Source organism: Gekko japonicus, unplaced genomic scaffold (genome assembly GCF_001447785.1).
Source record: "Gekko japonicus isolate JY-2015 unplaced genomic scaffold, Gekko_japonicus_V1.1 scaffold953, whole genome shotgun sequence".
Classification (NCBI taxonomy): Eukaryota; Metazoa; Chordata; class Lepidosauria; order Squamata; family Gekkonidae; genus Gekko; species Gekko japonicus.
In genome coordinates this window covers 404,570-413,378 of record NW_015161979.1, presented here as the reverse complement: position 1 = coordinate 413,378, position 8,809 = coordinate 404,570, and the positions used below count along the sequence as shown (strand labels likewise).

At 49.4% G+C, this 8,809-nt stretch overlaps 1 protein-coding gene across 1 annotated transcript; it reads right to left on the bottom strand.

Moving 5' to 3' along the window:
* Positions 1 to 6,349: 6,349 nt before the first annotated feature.
* Positions 6,350 to 8,521, bottom strand: LOC107126225 (uncharacterized protein K02A2.6-like; the record flags this gene model as incomplete). Its single annotated transcript, XM_015429758.1, has 2 exons — positions 6,350 to 7,186; positions 7,337 to 8,521. Coding segments are annotated over 2 exons (2,022 nt in total), but the record flags the coding sequence as incomplete, so codon positions are not given.
* Between the last annotated feature and the right edge of the window lie 288 nt (positions 8,522 to 8,809).

The window sequence follows — 8,809 nt, the reverse complement described above, 5'->3', positions numbered from 1 at the left end:
TCAGAAGGACTAAGAATATGATTGCCAACCTCCAGGTGAGGTCTGGAAATCTGGAATGATAATTGGATCTATAAACTACAAAGATCAGTTTCCCCTGGGGGGAAAAATGGCTGCTTTGAAGGGTGGACTCTCTGCCATTGTATCCCGCTAAAGTCTCTCCCCAGACTCCTCCCCCCCCAGGCCCGTAGCCAGGATTTTTTGGCTTGTGGCGCATCTTTTTTTCTGATGGGGCGGCCATTATGCGTCTGTCTATACACAACTTTACCAAACTGTCATGCTTATACTTATAAATAATACGCATACTAATGAGCATACTTTTAATAATAAAGACATTGTTTATCAGGCTCATTACAAAAAAGCTAACCGTTACAGAACTTGTGGTTTGTCACTCAAAGATGTTCTCAGAACAGCCCTGTGAGGGAGGTTAGACAAAGTGCTAGCAGGCTTCCACGGCACGAATGAGGATTCAGACCTGGGTTTACCCAGATCCTAGCCCACCTTTCAAAGCTGCCCACCTTTCAGGGCACCTGCTTTCCTCCTTCAAACGGCTCACCGATTCTCCAGTTATTGCCTTTTAAGTATCACTTCCCCTCTACTCCGCCTCTCTTCCCAGGGGGACCCAAAGCAGCATACATTGTCCTCTTTTCCTCCGTCTTGTTCTCACAACAACCCTGTGAGGGAGGTTAGAGTAGACTGAAAGTGCTAGCGAGCTTCCATGGCATGAGTGAGGATTCAAACTAGAGTTTCCCCAGCTCCTAGCCCACCTTCCAAAGCTGCCCACCTGAGTCTGACAAAAAACAACAACCCCAGTCTGATGTGCCTACCAGATGGGGTTCAAGGATCAGCTGCACTTTTAGTGATGAAGACAATGAAGAGTCAGGCAGACCACCCTGGGAAATAGATCTTGCTATTTAGTTTTTCACTTTGCACAACTTAAACATCACCATGTTAACATGTTAATTTGCTGTTAAATCCCTGTCTATAAGTTTAGAACCCCATCGTCCATTCCAATGTATTTGAAAAAGTGTGCCTTGCAAACAAGTTGAGGGGCTACCTTGAATAAACCTTTGCTGGTCTTAAAGGTGCTGCTGGACTCTAAATTTGTTCTTACCCTGGGAAGTATACAGGAGGGCAGAGAGGGAGAGCGGGCAGGGAGGGGAGAGCTGGCAAGCACCAACAGATTAGGAAAAGGCAGCAATCGGGCAGGGCAAAGTACATGGTGGAGCGTGACTTTATAAATGAATTAAAATAATTAAAAATTAATTTAAAAATTACTTCTTGCAGCGAGGCCTAGTGGGGCCTTGCTGATTTGTGATGGGGCCGGGCCCCGAGGAGCCCCACCATAGCTCCTCCCAATCTCCAGGGATCTCCCAAGCTGGAGTTGGCAGCCCTGGCTGAGAACCCCTCTCCCAGCATTGACAAGCTGGGGCAAAGTCCCCTGGGATTCTGGCCCTGTAAGTAATTGCCCTGGTTTATTTTGACAGCTGGGCTGTGTTGACCTCATTCCTTCACACACTTCTTTTGCCTTTTGGTGGGCAGCTCCCCAGAGGGGCTGCATTGGAGACCTTCAGCCTCTGATTGCCTGCTTGGGAAACCTCTGCATTCTGTGTCTGGGCCAGGGGGTGGCAGGAGCTGGCTGCAGTTGCGTCTGGTCAGTCACATCCAGATGCAATCAGCTCCAGCCAGTTTCCTTCCAGCTCTGCCCCCTTTCCTTCCAGAGTGCTCCCAGTAGGGCTAAGGCCTTTTCTGCACCACCACCCCTGGCTCTCACAGCTGTTCTCTGTGGTGTATCTCTCTCTCATTCTGCATTGCCTCCTGCTTTCGCCTTGCATTTCCATTGGGTTTGTTTTTTTCTTCTGTATCGCTCAGTTCGATTTCGTCCCGCTGTTTCCACGGCTTATCTGAATGCTGTTTCCCCCTCGTTTTTCTCCTTGCCCCGCTTCCACATCGGAGTAATTCGAAAGCAGAAACATTTCCTTGGATTTCTCTCCCCCCCCCACCCCTTTTCTGGCCCCCTTGGAGACCTCTCCTCCACCCACCCCCTGCTGTGTCCTCCGGGGGATGTGGCTGAAGGGAAAGTATCGCATCGGCAGGGCACATGCTTTGAATGGGGCTTTTTCTCAAGAGCTTCCCCTGAGACTTTCATGTGGGACAAAAAGCCAAAAGGCTCTCTGCTTTCTGCAAAATGGCCAAGGCTCTGGGCTCACCTCTGCCAGTTGTACCCGGTGCAGAGAGGCAATCAGCAGCATGGTTGGGTTTAAATTGGTCTTTGTTCTCTCTTTGATTCACTTTTTTGGGGAAAGCAGGGGTGGATTTCTTGGGGGGATCTTTGCAAAGACCATTGCTGGGAGCTGCTGTCTGCCCCCCCCCGCACACACACACACACACACACACACACACACACACACACACACAGAGAGAGAGAGTTGGATGTGGAGCTGGAGGCAGATGGAGGGAGGGAGCGAAACATCCACTTTGGAGTCCTTCCTGGGAGTTGAAAAACGCTGCTCTCTGGAAGTGTTTCTGCTGGAAAGATTTCTCCCTCCCCGCCCCTTGGAGGAACCACATCCCCACCAGCTCCAGCCACGACTCCACAACCACTGCCATGGCGGACGCCACCACTGCCGAAGCACAAGCTGACCCAACAGACCAAGCTCGCGTCCCTCTATGGGTTGCCCATGCCCGGAGTAGCCCAGTGGCAGTGAGCTGAGGGGCTGGGCGAGCGAGGAGGAGAGAAAGGGGACGCACTGCAGTGCACCCCATCACTTGGGTGCCAGCTTGGCCAAGTCAGTGGCCGTTTCCCTGTGTCAGTTGCATTCTTGGAACTGAATGAGGATTGAAATGGAAGGGGCTTGCTGGCGGCTACTGTGCAGCTGCAATATTTATTTATTTATTTATTTATTTATTTTTCGTATTTGTACTCCGCCCTCCCCAGTGGGCTCAGGGCGGCTTACAGAGGCAAGACAACCTTGCCATAATAAAACAATAATATACATAATAAGTTAAAAACATATAATACATCTTAAAAATCCTAGTTGAACAAAGTGCTCAGTGACTGCCATAATCTAGGGATGGCGGGTCGTATGTCCGAAGTTCCAAGAAGATGGCAGAAGGCTTCTTCCATTCTAGGATGTTTCCTCAGGACCTCAGGGCGGTGGTAGTATAGTAGGGGCGGCGGCTCCTATTCAAAAGCCTGGCGGAAGAGCTCCGTCTTGCAGGCCCTGCGGAATTGCACAAGATCCCGCAGGGCCTGGATCTCCCCTGGGAGCTCGTTCCACCAGGTAGGAGCCGCCACCGAAAAAGCCCTGGTCCTGGTAGCGGCTGGTTTGACATCCTTGGGGCCCGGGATGCCTAACAAGTTTTGGGCCCCTGACCGTAGTGCTCTTGGGAGAACATACGGGGAAAGGCGGTCCCTCAGGTAGGTTGGACCCTGGCCATGTAGGGCAATTGGACACCCACACACACGTGACACGACAAGTGATGTTCCCACCCCAATTAAGAAAATATGCGATAAGAGAATCACGGCTCCAAAGATCCAAATGCAAAAGAAAAAGCAAGCTGTATGCAAGCGCTATACAAAACCAATGCTCAAAAAACATGGAAAAAAGTTTTATAGCGCTGATATCAAACCATGTATAAATGATAATGATACAAAGAAGAAGGGAGGTCCAAAAAAGTACAAGTTGACGAAGTTTACCAGAGTACAAATTCGTTTTGACTGGCTTCATCGGAACAGGACCTCGTGGAACAATAAGAAGTCTTCTAAGTTTCATTCATCATAGAGTATGATAGCAAAGATCATATGACTTCATAAAATTCTCATCATATGTTTTGGTGCTATATTCTACAGTCGCAGTGAAATATTCCAAAGAGACATTCCAAAGGGACATTCAGGAAGGAGGTTTGATATCAGCACTATAAAGCTTTTTTCCATGTTTTTGAGCATTGATTTTGTATAGCACTTGCATATAGCTTGCTTTTTCTTTTGCATTTAGATACACAGAATACACAACAAATAAACTGGAGGAGAAAAAGTGGTGCTGAAGGACAGGCACAAAAATCCAAAGTCAACTTGAAGGGTTGGCCGCTCAGATTCTCCGGAGTAAGCACAGTGAGGAGTGTGTACAGAAAGGGCCTGAGAGTACTTAAAATTCTCCTCCTCCAGCTTTCCCCCTAAATGTTAGCATCGAAATAATCTGTTCTTGACTCTGAAGTATAATCATTGTGTTAGGAACCCCTTTACTTCCCGCCTTTTCTCCAGATTTTGTGTGGAGCAACATCTGGAGATTGTGTAGCATTTTCAAGTCTGTTGTACACACATGTGCATGAATGGGAGATGAGAAATCATGAGATTTCTTTTGTGTGCAGAACAACACGTCCTCTAAGCGGTAGAGTCTTGTGAGCAAACATTTCTACTTTATGGGCTACTGGCATTAAAGTTGTGAGCGAGTGATTTGGCTACTGCATAAGTTAGTTTGCTCCGGAGCCATCCTTCCTGAGCTAAGACAACAATGTGTGAACCAGAGGCTAAAAAACTCTGAGCTAGCTCACACTAACTCAGCTTAGAGGGAACAGTGGTGCAGAAGCTCATGTGTGCATCAGTTAAAGACCAATCAGATCAAGAGTACTTTTAATTAGAAAGCAGTATGCCCTTGCATGTCAATAATGGGGGGAGATACAAAGGAACTAAGAACAGAGATTCAATGTTTGTACTCCTATTCCAGAATTAATTTTAAACATTCTGCTGGCTCAACTGGGCGTCAGGCAGAATGGAAAGTAGCACAGAGAGACATTTTGCAACAGCAAGAGCATGGAATGGGGAACATCTGTTCCTATGTGGCATGTACTCTGTTTTACCTCACCCGGGGGAGATGCACTTTTAAAACAAAAACTTACCACCTGGGACTCAGCGTACACTGAAGTGGCTTCTCAGTGGTAAATCTCCCCCCCCAAAAAAAAGCCCCCAGAGAATTAGTCCTGTTCCCCTGTACCATGTCCCAAGTCTGTGGCCACCATTGGCATTATGACCAATGCTCCCTCTAAGCTGTGGAGTCCTGTGAGCAAAAATTCTGCTTTGTGAGCTACTGGCATTAAAGTTGTGGGCAAGCAATTTGGCTGCTGCATAAATTAGTTTGCTCTGGAGCCCGCCTTCCTGAGCTAAGATAAAAATGTGTGAGCCGGAGGCTAAAAAACTGTGAGCTAGCTCACACTAACTCAGCTTAGAGGGAACACTGATTGTGACACAGGGTGGTGGTGGAGGCAACCACAAACTGGCCATCTTTGGAGGGGGAGAGAGAGAGAAAGGCTGGTTCTGCATCTTGCATTTGCTCCACATTTTCTCAACACTGAGGAAAAGGTGCAGCTCAAAACCACATTCAAATACCCCAGGCCAACGCCACACTAGCTGCAAAGTCACCCATTGTTAGATCGCGCTAACAAAGGACTCGTAGAGTGATTCAGCAAGTGATTCAGCTTTATTTAGAAGTAACGAACAAGCACTAACTCAGTAAGAAACCAGAACAGAAAACAGTGGGAGCTTATGCTCCTTTTAAACATAACCGGGCTAATGTAGCCACGCCTATTTACATTTAACAACCAATGAGATTGCTAGGATAAAGACCAATGGGAGTCTTTCCCTCCTAGGAAATGGTATCGTTCTGATTGGTCGCTGTTACGAAGCGACCAATAGGAAGTTCGCTCAGAGGAGCCCTGGTCTGGCTCGAAGCTTAACATAGGAGTCCTATGAGGTGATTCATGTAATTGTTTCAATACATTACAATTCCTCCCCCCTAAGTTAAGCCATCATCCCAATTGTTTTATTATTTACATACATACAATCAACCTTTGTACATCAGTTATTCCAACAGTAATTACACTCATAGTCCTTCAGATAAGTCGGCATTTGCCGCGAACGCTGGGACCTGCGGAGCGGTGCAGGCTCCATGGGCAGACAAGGTTGTGGGTCAGAGTGGGGTTCACTACAGCCTGGATCAGGCACAGACTCGACTGGGATTTCAGCCCCGCACACAGGGTTCTGCCCTGACTCGGGGACAGTACCGGGCCTTTCGGTACTCACCGCCTGCTCTGGGGGTGTCCACTCGACATCAGGGGATTCAGCCGTCGGAGAGTCAGCGCTGTCCCTAGCCCAACGTCTCCTTAACTGATCTATGTGGCGCCGCCATATTCGACCGTCAGCTAACTGCACCACATACATTCGAGTACCCACAGAGTCGGATATAACCCCAGGAAGCCATAAGTGCCCGTTTGCATAATTTCGTGCGAAAACCTTGTCCCCTTTTTCAAACATGCGCACCTTCGGTTGCGCCGTGGTACGCTCGGATTGCTCTTCAGTGAGGTCTGGGTGCATTCGGTTCAAACGGGTCGTGAGTCTCCGCCCCATTAACAATTCGGCCGGACTACGGCCTGTAGCACTACAGGGGGTGGTGTGCTGCAGCAAAAGAAAGGAGCCCAGCCTCTGGCTCCAGTCCCCTTCGTCCATTTTACCCAGGGCCTCTTTGGCCGTCCTGACCATCCGTTCGGCTTGGCCATTAGATGCCGGATGGAAAGGGGCCGAAGTCATTTGGCGTATGCCATTACTCGTGAGGAAGAGCCTAAATTCCTCAGACACAAATTGAGGCCCGTTGTCACTGACGATGACGTCAGGCAACCCGTGGGTGGCAAAAAGTCGGCGGAGCGCATGGATCACAGCAAGTGATGTGGTCGATTTCATATGCACGACCTCCAGCCATTTGGACATAGCGTCCACCACAATTAGGAACATTTGCCCTTGGAGAGGGCCAGCAAAATCTATATGCAATCTGGCCCAGGGTTTACCAGATGACTCCCAGCCTTGGGGTGTAGCTTGTGGGGGATCGGGTCTGACTTGCTGGCATTTGGGACACCCTCGTACCCATTCTTCGATCTCTTTGTCCAGCCCCGGCCACCAGACATACCCTCTGGCCAACGCTTTGGTGTGTACCATACCGGGGTGACCCTCGTGCAGCGACTCTAACACTCTCGTCCTGAGTTTGTCAGGAACCACCACCCTGTTCCCCCATAATACACAGCCCTTAGAAATGGATAGTTCATTTTGACGGCTTTTGTAAGGGCCGAACTCCGGTTCAACGCTTCCAACCGGCCACCCCCTCCAAACCCAGTTTAATACTCGGGACAGCACGCTATCCTTGGCCGTGTGTGCTGCAATGTCCCTGGATGATACCGGGGGTCGAGGAAGCTCCTCAATTGCCAAGACCTCACAGGCGGGGGCAGGGTCTGCGCCAATGTCCGGCACCGGGCACCGGCTGAGGGCATCCGCATGCCCAATCGCTTTCCCAGGCCGGTGCTCTAAGTCAAAATCATAAGCCTGCAAAAATATCGCCCATCTAAGCATGCGTGGGGACATGATGTTTGGCAATTGCTTATCGGGCGCAAAAATCCCCAGTAGCGGCTTGTGGTCAGTGACCAGCAAAAATCGTCTGCCAAAAATAAAATCATGGAACTTTTTGACAGCCGCTACCAACGCCAGACCCTCCTTGTCTATCTGGGCATAGTTCCGCTCTGCCGCAGATAGTGATCTAGAATAAAAAGCGATAGGCGCTTCGCTCCCATCAGGCATCAGATGGCTTAAAACTGCGCCTACTCCAAAAGGTGAAGCGTCAGCAGCTAACACCAGGAGCTTGTGTTCATCATAATGCGTGAGTACGGCATTAGATGTCAGCAGCTCCTTGACTCCCACAAAAGCCTTTTCCTCGGCCTGCCCCCACTTCCATTTTGCCTCCTTGTGCAAAAGCGCGTGCAAAGGGGCCGCCACTGATGCCTTATGCGGTAAAAACGCATGATAAAAATTCAGGAGTCCTAAAAAGGATTGGAGCTCCTTCTTACTCACCGGCCTGGGGGCGTTTTGGATTGCAGATACCTTCTCATCCGTGGGGTGGACTCCCTCTGCGTCAATGCGAAACCCCAGGAAGTCCACACTTTCCACCCCGAGCGTGCATTTTGAGCGCTTAACTCTGAGACCGGCATTTTGAAAACGCCTGAGGACCTCTTTAACCCGGTCCAGTAGTTCCTGTTCAGACCCGCCCGCAATCAGCACGTCGTCAAAATAGGGCACTGTGCCAGGTACCCCCCTTAGTAGACGTTCCATGAGGCCCTGAAAAATCCCAGGTGCTACGTTGACCCCGAATTGCAGCCTGTTCACTTTAAAAGCCCCTTGGTGGGTTACAATTGTTTGGGCCTCGGCAGCCTCCGGGGTGACAGGCAACTGCTGGTATGCCTGGGCCAGGTCAAATTTGGCGAAAATCTTGCCACCCCCCAGGGAAGCCAAAATGTGGCTTATTACCGGGACCGGGTACGAATGTTGCTGCAGCGCCTTGTTAATCGTACATTTGTAATCGGCGCATAGTCGTATGGACCCATCTGATTTGACAGGGGTTACGATCGGGGTCTCCCATTTGCTGTATGGTACTGGCTCTAAAACCCCTTGCTCAACTAGTTTGTCAATCTCTTTTTCCACCTTATGTTTGAGAGACACAGGTACTTTCCGATACTTCAACCTAATAGGTTTGACTGACGGATCTAAGTCAAACGCAACCGGGGGGCCCTTGTACCTCCCCAACCCTTCGGCAAATACATCAGGGAACAGGTCGTACAGCATGCCCCATTTATTTTCAGACATCCTGTTAATCCCAGAAATACCAATGCCCAATGGCTCAAACCAATCTAACCCTAGCAGGTTAACCCGGTCTCCCTCTGCAATCAGGAATGACAGTTTAACACATTTCCCCTTATACTCAACAGTAACAGAGTCCCG